This window comes from Podarcis tiliguerta (assembly GCF_965153285.1).
Source record: "Podarcis tiliguerta genome assembly, chromosome: 8".
Lineage (NCBI taxonomy): Eukaryota > Metazoa > Chordata > Lepidosauria > Squamata > Lacertidae > Podarcis > Podarcis tiliguerta.
Genome location: NC_139541.1, coordinates 29009221 through 29027187, shown reverse-complemented (window position 1 = coordinate 29027187; position 17967 = coordinate 29009221). Strand labels below are relative to the sequence as shown.

Below are 17967 nucleotides of genomic sequence, written 5' to 3'. Positions count from 1 at the left end.
GTAGGTGTTTTAATCACATGACATAACTGGAAAGGCATTTGTTTTCATTTTAATTTGTTATTTAAGAAACCTATACATTAAGTCCACATAAGTATCCCTTTGCTGTATTTCTTGTTACTAATTCTCTCTCTCTCTCTGGTTCAAGGCAGAGGTTCTACTCCCACCCCCCACCCCCTTCATGCCTTGACTCATTCCTGTCGTTTGGTGTCACTCTAAATACATCTCCAGTTAGGGATTCAGTTCACGTTTAATGGGGAGCCCACCTAATTCGCACTTTCTGATACAATATGTGAAATGCAATACAGCTGTCCTTCAAAATGTGCACTTCTCTGAATTTTGCAACGCAGTTCTCCAGCAAAGTGATTTGTGCAAAAATGCATGGACTAGGGTCAAGTATGCATATTAATGCACAAATTAGTGCAAACAGCACACACAAATGTTTTATTTGAGGGGAAGTTGCTTTGCAGATATGTGTATATATTAGGAGAGATTCACACTAAAATGCTGATGAATTTTCATAAGGATTTCAAAAAGAATGCAAATAATTATAGCAACCATTCTTCTCCTGGTGCTGTACTGAGGACCCAGAAAGGCAGAGCTGGGAGAGACTAACTCCTCCAAGCTTTCTTGACCCAGGTCTCAGGGATGAAATGCAAGTTGGCCTCCTCACCTATGATTAAATCATAGATAATCTATTTTGACTCAACCTGGAATTCAGGAACAGACCTGTGGACAAACTGGTTTGGCCTACAAGGAACCTTTCAGAAAACAAAACCCAGAAGAGTGAAAAGGCACATAATGTCTAACTGTTCTATTCTTCAACCCACCTCCAAAAAAACAACAACCTCCCTCATCCCACCTCTTCCTGGGTAATAGGGTCACTCCACTCTTTTCTAGGCTATTTGATGAATTTCCTATTGCTAACATTGCCAATGAAAAATGATGCAACAGAAAGCCTTCACAGTCCTAGCTGAAAACAAACACAAAAGAAAACTTTGCATATCCACAACTAAAATATTTTAAAAACCCCACCTGCAGCCAAAGCACGCTGCTCTCACCCCCTTCTCTTCTTCAGGGACTGTCACATATTCCTCTTGATTATTTCTGAACACAGAAGTGAGAAATCACCACCAGCACACCAGCGCTTTCAGAAGAAAAGACACTTAGCGTTCTCCTTTCCCATTTTCAGAATGAGATGAATTAATTCAGACACAGCTGAAAATTCAGTGGAAAGAACTAGAGGGAAAGTGCCCCCAACCCTGTGTGGGGTATCTATCTCTGGAGGCCTAGGGAAAATCCATTCGGAATCTTCCCATTGCCCTACAGTGAGGTTTTTATTCAGGCTTAAGTATCCAGGTAAATTACCATGGACATTCTCTGGGATTATGAAGACAACTCCCGTCATAGAAGGTGAGCTGGATCATTGATCCAACCAGCTCCGTACTGTCTACTCTATGGATGAGTAACCTGTGGTTGCCCTGACGTTGTTGGATGCCAACTCCCCTTAGCTCAGCCAATGGTCAGGAATGATGGGAGTTGTAGTCCAGCAACATCTGGGGGACCAAAGGCTAGCAACCACTGGCATACACTGACTAGCAGCCAGCTTCCAAGTTTTGAGGCCAGAATCTTTACCAACCCTACCATGGAGATCATGATGGTTCAGCCAAGGACTTTTGCATGCAAGTGGCTTGGCCACTAAGTTGTATTCAATAGTCTGCGGTATTACCTGCTTTTGGTTTCCTTTTCATGCTCCTTCCAGGCTCAGCCAGTTTCAGGCCTTGATCATTTAATTTCCTGAAGTCTTATGTTCATGTCGGACCAGGACCTGGGAGACCTGGGTTCAAACCCCTACTTGGCCGTGAAACTCATTGAATGACCTTGGGCCAGTCACTGCCTCTCAGCCTAACCTACTTCACAGGGTTGTTTGGGGGATTAAATGAGATGGGTGGAGCCATGTACACCACCTTTAGCTCCTTGGAGAAAAAGGTGGCATTTAAATGCAATAAATAAATAAATAAAATATTGGGAAATCAACTGTTTTGACCTGGACAAAATTCTCACACTCGCAACCCAGGAATCATCTACCCCCACCTGTGTGATATAATAGTGACAGCATTCTCATAGAGAGCTATAACTTGTTATGGTTTGTGGGCAGCCACAAGTGTAATTTCAAACAATTAGAACAAACATTGGGTGCAATTATTTCTTGAGTACCTTTAAGTCTCCTTGATTTCACCGTGAGAGATTTACGCTTGTGCTTACACTCTCTCTTTTTTTAAAAAAACAACACAATCCTTTTTAATGAATTAGGAATGTAGAATTCCTCCATCTCCTTGACATTCTATCTATTATCATTAGTAGTAGTAATAATTATAATAGTCTTCTCAGCCTTGAAAACTTTCAACAGGGACTTCTATTTTGTTCTGTATATCTTTGCATATTGATTAACAATGAACCAAATTCAATGCAGCAAAAAAAAAAAATCTTTAAAAAACAAAACTTTTTTTAGGATGAGAAAGTACTTAATAGGAATGAAGCAAAAGAAGAAATCAAACCAGCTGCTGACACAGCTGTTTCTTTTCTTGTCTAATTCAGTTCAGTATAAAGGTACCATATGCTGCTTAAAACGACGATGGGGAAGATGAAATAATTTAAGAGAATAACAAGAAAATACATGAATTGTCAGCATTCTGTCAGATTTAAAGAATGAAACAGACAGGTGTAGTATTGACATGTTTAGCTTTGTGTTGTGTTAGCAGTTTGAGTGAGAACAACTCCTTGACATGTGCTGAAATGATGTGAGAACACTCTCTATATTTCAGATATCGGCGACGAAGCTGGGAGATCTGTCGGAGTCCAGCAACCAGCTTTGCTGAGAGACAGGAGCCTTGGGTCTGCTATGAAAGACTGCCCTTACTGTGGGAAAACTTTCAGGACATCGCACCACTTAAAAGTTCACTTGAGGATACATACAGGTGAGATCTCCCCGTAGCATAGCGGATGTTTTATAGGGGAGAAACTAATGCACATATGGTGTTGTATTGATGTGTGGTTGCTATGAAACTGAACTGTGAACCGAGAAATCCCCAGTTCAGTTCTCACCTGCCATGTATTCAGCACAAGCAAGAACCCAGAATGTCACCAACACCCCTGGCATTCTGGGAGTGACAGTATGGATCTACCTTTGAATTGTTAGGATTGTCAATATAAAGGTGTGAAGCACTCTGCATTTTTTAAAGAGTGCTGAGCCAAATCTTCAGGAGTTTAGATTTTCACCCTGGGCTTCCCGTGCTCAGAAAAGGATAGTCTTGTGTTGAACAGTTAAGAATATCACATGTATTTCTTTGTTCATTTCCTGGGCCCTAATCAGAGCACAGACTTGTGCAAAGGTGCCCAAAGGCTGTTTTTTACAAAATAGTTTTTGCTCCAGGAAACTCTGTAGCCGCGAGCTATCCCACAGGGCACAGCTCAGGGAAGCTCCTAGCGAATTAGCTCAGAGACTGCGCAGTTCCCTGGAGTCTCCAAGCCAGCTTTTCACACACTTCTAGTGTCAAAGACTTGGATGGGAAATGGGCAAATTTTTGAAACATATTACTGCAACATTAACGAAAGCAAAAAATGAAATTAAAAAGGTGGTTTTGTCTTAGCTCTAGAAATGCTATACAAAGTGTTTACCATGAATAAAAGAGTGCCTAGTTTGGACTTTCTTAATAAACACACAAACCATATTTATTTTATTTATAAAACTTCTATAGTGCTATTCTGTTTGGAAAATATACAGAGCAGTGTGCAATAATAGCAAAAATGTTTACATTTGAGAACACACACATGCAAGGCATTAAATGCGTAAGGCAAAAATACTCAAGGCAAGAAAAATCACCAAGGAATAGCTCCAAGGCATTCAAAACTGATGGTTGCCTATTCCCAAAGAAAAGTAGGCCGCTGCACTTTGCCATGTTTTCCACAATTTTCAGAGTTCCTTGTCTGGGTATGATGTGCAGTCGCCCACAACGATATTAGGGCACCTGTTTTCTAGGTAAAAAAGAAGTGCTTTTAATATGATGATTTCAGGGATGACTCAGTCCTAACTTTATGGGTGTCAGAATTACAGCAGCATATCCCAGTTCCATAGCACTGCAGTGTTATTAGTTAATAAGCACCCAGAAAACACAAGGAAACACTTAACAAACTGCCAAGAAGATTATTATTTATTACATTTGTCAGTGACTTTATACAAGGAGAAATTCTCAAAGCCGTTTCTTAAGTTAAAATGCAAACAAATAAAAGCAATTTAAAACCAGAAAAATATATAGTATGCAACAAAATGAACCATAAAAAATACACAGAACTCTCCTCTAGTAACCTATTGATAAGGACAAGTCCTACCCACTCCACTAGAAGTCAATCACTACCATATGAGGCAACTTAATTACGAAAGACCTGATTAAGCAAACCAGCCTTAGCTTGGTGCTGAAAGACTGATAAGCATGGTGCTAGGCATGGAAAGACCATTCCACAGACTGGATGGTGGGGGAACCATTGAAAATGTGTAGCCACCCTCCGCATTTCAATCTGGATAGAAGGGGAAGTACCTCTGATGAGGACTACAGGGTCCAGGCTGGTCCAGATGGACAAAAATCTGTCCTTGAGGTATTGCAGTCCTGAGCGTTATAGGGTTTTAAAGGTTGAAATAAGCACTTTGAATTATCCCTAAAAACTTGTCCCTGGAAACTTTCTCTCCTTCTCATGTCTCAGGATGCTGAGAAAAAGCTATTGGTAGAAACTGAGACAGGATTTCTTTTTTCCAGTGGTTCATTGCACCACACAGTGACACAGTTACTTCCTACAGCACTGTCACATCAGCACAAAAAGTGGTGGGGCTTGCATAGGAAGTAAGCAGGTCTAACCACATGGGGGTTTTTCATGTAGGAAACCATGACTGGAGCAGCTCCCATGCTGTGAGTATCATAACAATTAAATAAGGCCTCCATGTTGATACTTTGGAAAAGCTTGCATAGCAAGAAAATCAGCAATCATTTATTTAAATGCTCAAAGTACTGCCCACCTCTGTAGCTTCTCTAACAGTGTAATAAATTTGTAGACAGCTTGGCTTTGGAAGTATGGCGATGAGCTGAAACATATAATGCAAAATAAATGCCAAAGCATTTATTGGAGATACACTAGTATAGTTGAAAAATACATGTGTGAAATATATGACAGACATGTGTTTAGGTGTATGAGTTATTTGACGTGATATAGATGTCTGAGGTCAGAACATGAAATTGATTGGCAGTTGATGCAGAGCAGCCAGTGAGGCTGAAGGCTTGCAAGCTGTTAAACAATAAATCTTAATCAGAAAGGACAGAATAAATGTTTAATCCAAGATTCATGGATGGAAATTACTTCCACAAAAGGGGCAATGACCGCTTATTTAGCCTTTGACAGTGATTAGGCAAATTCATAGTGGATGGGTCTATGAACTATTAGCTCTTAAGCTAACTAGAACATCTAGGTGCCCTGCTTGCAAACTTCTAGGGTTATCTTGTTGGGCAATGTGTGAAAGAGGATGTTGGACCTTTGGCCAGATATGGACCTTTGGCCTGACCCAGCAGGGATCTTATGAACCTTTTTATGGACATATATCTTTCTCATTCCTCCCTAAAGAAACTCCTGCTTTTGATGTGTGTATGTATGGAAATCCATGGAAGTTTCAGAGCCATAAACCTGGTGTGATATCTGAGCAGGATTTCTTAGAGACTTTAAAAATTCAGAATGCCTTTGTTTTTTGGTCAGCTACAACATCATGTTGCATTTGCATACCAAGAGGTCAATGGAAGTGTTACTGAACTCCGTAAGGCCTATGCCCAAGTCTTACAGGATTGTACAGTAAGTCCCTTCAATTAAAATCAATTGAACTTTTAAGAGTAATTAATTTTAGAAGGGCCATGTTCTCTCTGTACTTGTGCTAATGGAAAATCATGAATATCCATCAAGCAATTAATTACCTGAAAAAGTAATCCAAAGATTCACTTAAAACTCAGTTAATACAATATATAAATATTTGATAATACTTTAATACTTAGGTCTAAAACAAGTGTTACTGGGGGCGATGGGTTGGAGCGGGGAACCCTACATTTATTTATCCTTTGCATATATCTATACTCTTATTGCAATTAGGTGGTCACTTTTTTGTTTAATACACACCACTGATTGTTATTTCAGAACCTGTCCCATTCAATTTATGGGAAATAAATATGTTTTATTATCTATAAAAATAAAGCCCTAAAACTTACTAAGAAAATTATCCTGGGAAGAAAACCTGCTATTAAAAATAAGACAATGAATTCACAGAGGCATTATACAGTCTATGCAAACAACATTTGCAAAGTATTTTAAAAGCACAACAATATTAAAATAGATAAAGATCAATTTCCATTAAGTAAAGAACAAAGTATTATAAAATAATAACAAGAATATGTTGAAATGGAATGCAAGTCTTGCATGTTATAAATTTCCATGATAAACAATGTAATATCACCAATTACAAGGGTTATTAGAATTTTTAAAAACAACTTCTTATGTTCTTTGATAGAACTGGTACCAATTCTTAAACAAATGCCATATCGGTTAGTTTAGTTATTCTGGGTAAGAGTTCCTCAATTTTTTGCAGTGCTTTAACTTCATTAAAAGTCTGGAGTGATTAAAACCAACATTTTGCTGTGTTTAGACACTGCATTAACTCAGCTGTTATTTTTGGATTTCTCAACACCTGATGGTTAGAAAGCAATTCGTCACTAGTCAGTTTCCCAAGAATACCTGAGTGTTTGCAGGCCCTTGAATGACTCCATCCTTTTCCCAAATTCATAGGTAAGGCTGGAATATTCAAGACTGGTCAGCAGCAGAAAGCCCAGGTCCTCCATAAACCCTACAGAAGAACTTCTACATTTAGATAATTCAGCCTGCTCATTTGTGCCTTAAGTAGCAATTCATGGCTCTTACCATTGGAGAGGTGTCCCTCTTCTGTTGAGGACAAAGTGCCTTCAAAACAGCAGTGTAGTAGTTATTTTAAGCAGTGATACCTGGTGAGCCCTTCATGCTTGCCTGCTAGGAGCTCTTTTTATCACAACGTTCCCTCTGTGTAACATTTCTATGCAGTCTTATTTTTCACCTGCCACTGGTAGCCCCAGAAAGCCTTATAATACCCACCTGCCCTCATCTATTCCCACCTGCGGATGTAGTACTGGCCAGCTGACCTTTGGTGATACAACTCTTTCCCTTTGGGTTTTTCTCCTGCTATCCCCCTGACCACCATATTGCTACTGTTTCCTGTAATTCCTCCCTGCTTCTTTGAAGTTAATGGGCTATGCAACATTAAACTGAAAGGAAACTATGGGATACATTATAAATTAAGTTATGTTAAATCAGGTGCCCTTTTTCAGGCCAAGGGCAACATTACTTAGTAGAAAGCTGCTGGGGGCTGTATTCCACTACTGGCCAGGACTAGACTTACATATAAGCCATGCTTTTAATGTACACAGACAGTCACATAGAGAGAGGGGGACACAAAGCTATTTAGCATGGAAACAGGCATATATTTAATTCTTCACTTAATTTCACCTAGCATTTTCTCCATAGACTGTTGAGCAGCTGATGGTAGGAGGCAATCTGAAGGGCCAGATGAGAGCCAGTTTCAGGCCCACCCAGCCCACGGGCCCAACAGTCACCCACTTCTGTATTAAATAAATGCAAATGCATACTCTCTCACACACATTTACACTTACCCTTTTCAGAAAGCATGTGGAGGCAGGAATATTTGAGGGAAAATAGCATTATGCTCCAAAAGAAGAGAGAAATTTGTCATTGAAAATCTTTTCTTCTTACATTTCAAAGTTGAGCTAAAAGGGGCTTTCTTTCATTTCTCTATATTTCTCCAGATAACTCAATCCTTAACATTGTACCGCTTGCCTTTTCCCGACTTAATGACATCCCAAACTTTTGTTGAAAATAATTGATTGAATTTAAATTTCCTTAAAAGTTTAAGAGGTAATGTTACAGTATAAATTTCCTACCAAACACTAAGTAGGGAAATATCCATTAGTGAAATTAACTACAGTTTCTAGGTAGCTAACAATGTGGCGTATACAGTAGGGCATGGCTAATGAACACTGCAGTGGGTGATATTTCATTATACAAATTAATGCTCACATTTTAATGGGAAAGTCACATAATGAATCTCAGCTTCACTGACAGCAATTAGAGACACAGATTGTCCCCTTCTGGACAAGACACTGTTTAGCAATAAGCAGCTGTGTAAAAAGTCTTCAGGTTTGCAACATATATATGCTTTGGGGGAATTGGTGTACAGTTTATATTAATGTACTGAAGCTTCAGAGCTAAGGAGCATCCATATTTATTTCTCCCAGTATTAACTATGTAAAGACCTGTAGAAAGACTAAATAAATATCCGAGATAGGATTTAAATTCAATTATATAGCTTTGCAAAAATTAAAACATTCTTCTGTTTGTTGTGCAATAGAACAGAAGGTAATATAAAACCCAGAATACAAGAGTATGGAATAATCGTATACCTTTCCTTTGTCTTTGCTTTGCATCTTTCCCAGTCACGATAGCAAGGGAGTAAAGAGATTCAGAATGCGACTGGTATTTCTGACAAACAGATGAACTATGTGGGGAACATGTGCATGATCCAAAAATAATCCCACAGAACCTTTGATATTCCATTTGGTTTCAAAAGTGTGAAGTGAGTGATTAGAATGATAAAAGAAATTACTGAGTAGGAAGAGGCATAATAATGAACTAATTAAACCGTACTGCAGCTCTTTTCTAAAATATTCACTGTGCCATTGATAAAATGGGTTATCAATAACTGCTGCATTGATTTAAAAATCAGTTTGGTATTTTTTATTAGAATATGCTTACAGAGAGACTCTTCACTGTTTATTTCAATATATGTACATAAAAATTTAAAAGCCAACCATTCTTGCGGCTGCTGCTGAATGCCACTCCTAGATGCTTTGCATGCAGAAGGCTGCAGGTTAAATCTCTTGCATCTCCAGGTAGCACTTGAAAGATGCCTGCCTTCAAACTCTAGAGAGCTACAGCCAGTCAGTGTAGACAAGTAGACAACACTCAGTGAGATGGACCAAAGGCTTGATTCAGTCCTATATTTCAAATGTGAGCTGCTGCTTCTCCTTTAGACTAAGGTTACCAGACGTCCCCATTTCCTGGGGACAGTCCCCTGATTCATAAATCAGCCCCCATACAAAATCCATTGAAGTTGACAATTATCCCCAGATTCATTGGGGAAAAAATCTGGTAACCTTACTTTAGACCTGCGGGAAAATTGCTCTCCAATTGGATTAATTCTGGGGAGACAGACAGATGGTGGATCTGGTTTCATGATGTGTCGAAGCGGCAAATAAATATGAAAATGAGGCTCCACTAGTGAGCAGGTTATGATTTGCCCCTTGCATCTTCTGTATTAGTATCATTTTTACCAGTTTCATACTGCACAAAACTGGTCCAGAGAGCTACTTCACTGGACCTGGGCTGATCTCATTGAATGCAAAAGTACCCAAAGCGAAGTGGCTGGTCTTGCAATCTCACCTCCTTTATGTTTTGCAGTATGCATTATTCATAATAATCAATGGAGACAATGGAATTTAAAAGCATTTCACTTTGACTGGATTGGACCCAATGGCTTTGTAATATTATTTATGCTGTCATTCAGGTGTGATAATTCTTAACAAGGATATCCTTTAGTGTGAAACATTTAGAAATAGTTTGTAAAGACACTAGTATGTTACTGTACTGAAGACTTTATTGATTCTATTAAACATGATTCTATCACATTTGTCACTGGAAATACATTGGTCGCATGTCCAATACCTTTCCCAATAGCATGGTATACAGAAATCCTTGAGGGCTGATTAAATAACCCATTCCACAAAGAAAAATAGTGTCTGTATCTGTTGTTACGTAGGACTGGCTTGGCCACTGAAAATTTGGGATATCTATCTATGGTGGCAGGTAGTTTTTAAATATAAATTAGATGGGAAAAAATGCTAGAGAACTAGCATTTGAGGAGAAAATTATTCATGTCCCACCTGCTGCAATGGCAGCTGGGTGAGATGGACATCTGTTCTGTTACTGTTTATTTATAAGCTGCCTTTCAGCCAAAAAGGCGGCTCACAAGAATAAACAGATATATACTAACAATACAACTGATACAAATTAAAAACATTTCAACTGTATTAAAAACCAAACGCATCTGTATTCCAGCCCCAAAGGCAAAGAAAATTCCCTACAAGAATGTTAAGAAAAATAAGAATACTTAGCCAGCATCTTCACCTTATAAAGGTCCCAGGCAGTGCGGTGGGGACAAGGCAGATGGAAAAGCTTTCCTATAGCCAGTCAGTCAAGGCGAGATGGAAGAAGAGCAAACAGCCTGCTGCAAGGCCACAAGCAATGGCAACCAGTAGGCTGAGGCGCAACCGACTTAGCTGAAGATCCTGCCCCTGCAGACAGTGGCAGACTTTGGGCTCTTAAATTTCAGCGGTGCCCTGTACAACACTAAAATTGGGTGCCCTCCACCTCTCACACTCCATTGTACAGCATTGCTTTGGCATCCTCTGCAACATGCCCCCCTTCCCAGTACACCAGTTGTGCCACCCTATGGCTACCACTGCTGCAGATTATACCAGCAAGCAGTTTGGTTCCCCACCATCTCCCTCCATTCCAGTGCAACCACCAGTTGCCTCAGAATGAGTCAGGGATTTGATCCACCGCTTGTACTCTCCACAAGGTGGCTCCTAAGCCCTGCCTATGTGGACCAATCAACTGGGAAATGGTGGTCTTAGGCCTCGTGATGTGATCAGTCCACAGCTGCAAGGAACAGGATGGGTGAAGAGAAAGCGGAAAAGATGTGGAGAGCATCTTGGTCCAGGGGGATTCCTCAGGTCAGGTTCTTAGGGGGAGGGTGACACTCACATGGCCTCCCTCAGCACACTAAGCCGTAGGTGGCCATGATGACTAGGAAGTAGAGCTTTAACTGGATTGTATCCAATTTATGGATTTTGTTTGTATTACTCTGCAAAGGCCTGAACAACTTGGACCCAGGGTGCCTCAGGGACTGCCTCAACCCTTACAATCAAGGCTGATCACCGAGATCATCTGCTGGAGCATTGTGTTGTCTTTGTTGTCGTTTAACAACCACAAGAAACTGAGCCTTTAGTGTAGTGCAGGCATAGACAAACTCGGCCCCCCAGATGTTTTGAACTACAATTCCTATCATCCCTGACCACTGGTCCTGTTAGCTAGAGATGATGGGAGTTGTAGTCCCAAAACATCTGGAGGGCCGAGTTTGCCTATGCCTGGTGTAGTGTTTCTCAGACTTGGATCCCCAGCGGTTGTTGGACTACAACTCCCATCATCCCTAGCTAGCAAGATCCATGGTTAAGGGATGATGGTAGCAATGGCACTGCTTTAGTGTCATTGGCCCAGTCCTGGGGAACATTCTACCCACAGAGATTCAGCGGCTGTTTTCTGGGCCAACTTTTAAACACCTGCTGAAAACTTTTGTATTTTGCCACGGCCTGTGCAAGCAATTAAGAATCCTTCCACAGTGGTTAATAGGCTGAGTAAGGATATACTCTCATTCTCACGTGTTCTCACTTGAGCTGAAATGAAGTGGCTGCCCCAGTTCATTACCTCCATTAGTGGGTGGCAAATAATTGGGATGATCATTTCAAAAATTCTCAGAAGAGCAGGGCCTGAAACAGATAATCAGAATGGTATAGCAACCAGTGCCTCTTTCCAGGGAAGTGGAAATTGTAGCTTCATAAGAGGCATAGGTTTCTGACAGTTCTTGGCACCCTTAACCAACTACAGCTCCCAGTATTCCTTGAAGGAGGCCATAATTATTTAAAGTGGTATGATATTGTTTTAAAAATGTACGGTGCGGATGGGCCTAAATACTTTGAAGCCTGAAATTTCTGAACCAAATTTAAAATAGTTTAGAATATATAGCTTTTTTAAAAAAACAACAACACTAGGATGCAAGTGCAATTTCTAATTTGTTTGTCTTTTGGTGGGGAGGAGGAGAGATGTACAAACAATGCAACATTTTTCAGGGCACAGTTCACAGATGGCTGGTTTGGCATTTAGATCATTTCAGTGAAAGAAAACAGTAGAGAAAAAAATAGTTCCTTGTTGTTGAGGTCGCTTAGAGAAATAATTGCTGTTATTGACAGAGTGCTATTAAAAGGAGCTTCTAGAACTGTCAGACTCCTGTCTGTTTCGATGACTATTCCAGCATTCAGGTCTGCAAGGGAACCCTTGATTGCTAACAAGTGCTAGTATACATTTAAATTCACATTTATCTAGACATATTTTTCCTTCCGGGTGTATATGTGTGAATTTCTGTAAATATTTCACATATGTGCTTTGCAACCCAGAGTTCTTCTAAATCAGAAAGAGCCGTACAAGTATAGCACTGAATTAGAAATATATATATTTAATTCATGAAGATCATCTTATATGTTTTAGAACACTGTTTAAGCCAATCCTTACTCTGTTGAAAAGTGCTTATTAGAGGTAAATTACACATTTTACTACTGGAGCATTAGAGGTACCATTAGTGCAAATTTAAAGCACTGCAAAAAAAAAACAGTAATGTTAATTTCAAACATAGAAACTAAATATATTTTCTACCTTTTATTGCCCGTTCTCTCTCTAATTTTTATTGACTACCTTTTATCTTAACTATATGTTCTTACTCAATACGATTGTAATGCACTGTAACGGTATTAATATTTTATAGAAGAAACTGTATTTATAGTTCTTTATTTGGAAACAATGCAGCAGGTCTGCAGATCTTTGAATCCTTCTGGAATGGTGCCCTCCAAATAATGATAAATTACTTGAGCAGAATGCCATTTGCTAATTATATCCATGATTTACTGCAGAGCAAGACTTAAATCATTCATTTCAGTCTTGCGTAACAGTGCTATAAAATTTTTAGGGTTAAAAATTGTTTCCATATGTATAATTTAAACAAATTTTAGTGCTATTGTTTACAGAAAAACATTGTAGTCATCCATTTGTTACATATTTTGCGCCCCCCCCCCGGCTTGTACTTTTAATGATCACTGTGGTGGAATAGTTTTGCTTTGTTTTAATAATCATATCTTTTAATTCTGAAGCACTTTTAGCATATTAAGTTAAGGAAAATATAACTTGTGTCTTTATGCTGTGTAAGTCTTGAGTTTATAGAAAGTGATTCAAAGAAGAAGTTTGTTTTATTTTACAGGGGAAAGAACTGGAATTAGAAAAATAATTAGTGGGTTTTTGGAACCATCATTATTGTAGAAGGATAGATGTTGATCCCCTCCCAAATAATTCATTTTAATACAGCTAATATACCTATTTATCTTTTGATAATTGCAGGTGAGAAACCTTACAAGTGTCCCCACTGTGATTACGCTGGTACACAATCTGCTTCACTCAAATACCACTTGGAACGACATCACCGGGAACGGCAGAATGGCGCAGGACCACTTTCTGGACAGTCTCAAAGTCAAGAACATAAGGAAGAGACATCAAATAAAGGATCAATGTTCATTAGACCTGAAGTACTGAGAGGAGCCTTCAAGGGTCTTCCTGGAATAGATTTCCGGAGTAGCATGGGATCTCAACAATGGTCACCAGGAATGCTTTCCTCAGGAGATCATCCAGGTCATTCAACTGGCATGTCTTCAGAGGTTTCTTCAGACGGCATCAAGGGGTCTGACATATCTTCCAAAGGGACACGCTTTTCTGAACTGGGCAGAGCTTACCATAGTATGGTTGGAAATGGAGTGAACTTCCAAGGGTCGTTGCAAGCTTTTATGGACAACTTTGTCCTTAGTTCCTTGAAGAAAGAAAAAGAAATGAAGGATAAAGTCCTGTCTGATTGCATTTCCACAAAGCCTCTGGCTTTAGAGAGTGGTGAGGAGAAATCATCTAATAAGCAGAGAAAAACAGAAAAATCACAGTATGAGCCTCTTGATCTCTCTGTGAGACCAGATGCAGCCAGTCTTCCAGGTTCATCCGTTACAGTCCAAGACAATATTGCTTGGCATGGCTGCTTGTTTTGTTCATTCACAACATCATCTATGGAATTAATGGCTCTTCATCTCCAAGCCAATCATTTAGGCAAGGCAAAGCGTAAAGACAGTGTTTTAGGATCAACTAGAAATGGTAAAGACCCACCCAGGGAGGCCATTGCTTCAGCAAATAAAGCTAGTTTGCTGCTGACTTCCATACAGTCCAACAAAGATGTAGCTACTTCCAATTTGATTGGCCAGATAGACCCGGCTTCTGAAAGAATGAACCAAGGATCCAAGGATTCTCCAGGAGAACAGAGGAACACCCCTTGGCCTGGTCACATGGATTCCACTTTTTATAATTTTGCAGCAGACTTCTACAAGCAATTTGGCGTTTATTCCGGAGTTGTCGGAGCACAAAATGCTTGCACCGGTAACGAACCTGACATAAAAACACAAAGTGAAGATGACCCAAGCATGCTGCTTTCTGACTCTGTAAATAAAAGTGCTACTGATGACCTGTCAGACATAGCTTCCTCTGAAGACATGGAGTCCTCCAAGGAAGAAACCATTGATGATGAGGACATTGAAACAGAACCTGATCTTACGAACAAACCATTGTCCAATCTGAGCAAAGATGGTGCCGATAGAGGGGACAACGTACAAGGCTCTGTTGCCTCAAAAGGACTCATGCCGCCATTGCCACCTTCTGAAAAGCAGTGGCACAGTCAGAATCTCCTTGCCTCCCATGAAGCTACGCCAGGTGCCATGAAGCCTGAACCAGCTCAGAGCCCACAGGTCCTGGAGAAGCAAGTCAACATGTTGTCGGTCCTAAGAGCCTACAGCTCTGATGGCTTAGCAGCCTTTAATGGACTTGCAAGTAGCACAGGAAGTAGTGGATGTATCAAGAGACCTGACTTGTGTGGTAAGTTTTAGAATCCTTATTTCAGACCATTTCAGAGAAAAACAACAACCCACAAAATTACTGAGTATGTCAAACTGTGCTTGTTAGTAAATTTGGCTTTAAGATGATGTTTTAAAACACTGAGACAAAATTCTACTTTGTTACAAAGCATGGACCTCCATTGAAATTAGTGGTGCTTCATGCAGCAGTACGTGGCCTTTATACGTGGTCCAGGCCATTAAAAAAAATACATTGTGTAGTTTTTAATTAGATAAGTAGTTATATAAGACATTTGTATTTATGATATGTGACCAGAACATCTGCTGCTTCATTTTGATCAATCTGGTTTTATTTTATTTTTTAAACTGACGTGGTAACTTGCAACTTTTCAGCATTTGAACTGAGAAAAAAAAGTAAAAACACTAAATGCTTTGCCAAGCCTAAGCCTAGTTTGCTTTCCCAAAAAATTATTTCCTTATGTTGAATAAGGACATATTGAATATGCTCAATGAAATATAAATTTAAAAAAATCTGGGTGGGTTATTCCAATTCGTAGTTATATTTTTATAGAGAAATCCCAAAATTTATTAATCAGACAGTGAGGATTATATCCAATGTTAGTAAAACTCAGAGTTGACCTGCTGAGATTAGTGGACCTGCTTTAGCCCTGCTCATTAATTTCAGTGGATCTACTCTTTGTAGAACTTAGTTGGATTCAATCCTAATATTTTATTATTTTCAAAAGCTAGGCAAATTACTGTTTCAATTCCCTTACACAATTTCCTTATGGTAAACAACACAAACATCAATTACCTAATTAATAAGACAGTTGTGTATGTATGAAAAACAAACATGCTGTTGTCCTTGAGCAGGTGCATATAATCACTTTATCCCTATGCACAATTATTTTTGGAGTCACCAACTGGCTGGTTACATTGTCTAGGTCAACTTATCTAATCATTAGGTTATCTAGAATGTAAAGAGTTTGAACTTGCTTACTGCCTTGATGGTTTCAGCAAAGTCTATTTTTATTGCTTGTCCAAAGTGGGGTACTTAGGAAGTCTGTGTCATTATTGTCACCACATAGTGACACCAGCATTCTTCATGTGTAGATTGAGAGAGAAACTGGGCCCTTTTCCTTTTCTATATGATCCACAACCATGCAAGACTCAAACGTCTAGTGTGTAGGAAAACCCAGAGGTTTATGCAGCTTTCGGTGCAAATAGATTTAAACAAAACAAAAATATCCTTTAATGAACAGAAAGGGTCTGTACAAAATCATCTTTTAATATGATCTCTGTAGTTTTAAAGCACAGAAAGAGCTGCAACAAAAACCCCAAGCAGACCATTTAAAAAAAATGAATTTATATACTGCAGTGGTGATAAGAAATAGAAAAGAAATGTAAAAGCTCACTTAACTAGCTGAACATCCTGCCCCACTAGATGGTACTGGCACCCTGATCCTACAATTCCAGCTGTACAATGTGCACATTTGCAAACATGGGCTTGTCATATTCACACTTCCCATTTCTGGATGCGCCCTTAAGAGGTTGCAATGCATGGAGCGTTCCTAGGACTTTCTGCACCAGCTTTGAAATCTTCGGAATGGGGGTATACCGTTGCTGGTCTGGCATGTTGTCACAAACCAAGATAGAACACCTCCATTGCAGGCTGATGTAAGTGCGTTGCAGGGGGTTGGACTAGATGACTCTAGGGACCCCATCCAATTCTACAATTCTGTCGTTCAAAGTGCTCAGGAAGAGTGGAGTGCAGAGGCACAAAAGCACACAGCCTAAATTCAGCTTATTAACCCAGAGAGGTAACATACACAGTAAGCAGTTTAGAAATAGCATTCAGCAAGCTGGGCAGGGGGTGGGGGTGGGTTGCAATGCCATACCTCTAAACTTTGCCTTTTGCAAATCAAGGCCACCCACGCTGCTTGGCTCAGAAATATGCTGGGCTGTTTATTTTTAAAATGTGGAATCACAGATTTACTAAATTGGAGCTTATTACACTAAGACAGAGGTCTCTTGGGTGGAAATAAAAAACAATGAATTAAAGTAGTTGTTGGGAGACCATAGATTTAGAGGCTCCACCTTATTTTCTACTATTCTAGGTATAGGTATGGGGTGGGGTCTAAGGCCCAGGTGTTGGAGTGGAGTGGGATAGAGAAGACTGCAGCATTCATATTGCTATATATCTGGCAAACCATCTCAAGGGCATTCACAAATCCACGTACAAGGACTGTTGCGGATCTAAACAAATGTCTGGCTGCTGGACATTTAAAATTGTCCAGCAAATTCAAAATACTGGATCTCAAATAAGTGGAGTTGCAGTCCATTAGGAAGGTTGCCTTGAACTTTTAATATGCAGACATGGCTGCAGGGCGGCTTTGAATGGAGAAGTGTGCCATTCTGAGCTCAGTACCCATAACTATGCGGTGCAAAGAATGTTTTCCAAGTTGTCAAAAAAAGAAAGAACTATGGGATTTCTGACAGTTTGAAAAATATTGACAGCTGTTAATGTTATGCAAATTGAAAGTCCCACATTCCCTCCTTTTAATAGCTGTTCAGCCTCGTGATTATGAAAAGGAGGCTGTCCAAAAAATCTAAAATTTAAAGTTTCCCAGTGTGAGATTGTGATCAAAGTTTCACAATCTTACTTTCTATTTAAGTGTTATATTCACTTATTATAAACCACATTATCATTGTCATCGTCATCACTTTTGAAAACAAATCTGTTTTATTTTTTTAATTTCCCATCCTTCTAATGATTCAAAATTAATTTCATGAGTTGCTGAGTACACGAAAGTTTCACAAGCTGTGCCTTTTAACTGAGATAGAGCATCAGAGCTATGAGGTTGAACTGCAATAAGTTTGATTATTTTTATATGTGGAATTGCAGTTCAAATCCTCTTTCCCACACCTCCAGATTTTATTTTATTTTAAGTTTGGGCTG

The 17967-nt window shown here is 39.5% G+C and overlaps 1 protein-coding gene across 4 annotated transcripts in view; it reads left to right on the top strand.

Annotated features, from left to right (window-relative positions):
* ZNF536 (zinc finger protein 536) overlaps nt 1-17967 on the top strand; it is a 449202-nt gene that overhangs the window by 272411 nt on the left and 158824 nt on the right. For 3 of the 4 annotated variants that reach the window (XM_083451812.1, XM_083451813.1, XM_083451814.1), the window contains 2 exons: nt 2823-2975; nt 13468-15030. In XM_083451812.1, coding sequence (XP_083307938.1) covers nt 2823-2975; nt 13468-15030 — 1716 coding nt within the window. Of the gene's footprint in view, nt 1-2822; nt 2976-13467; nt 17487-17967 lie in introns of those variants that run through there. The other variant, XM_083451815.1, reaches the window with a different exon arrangement.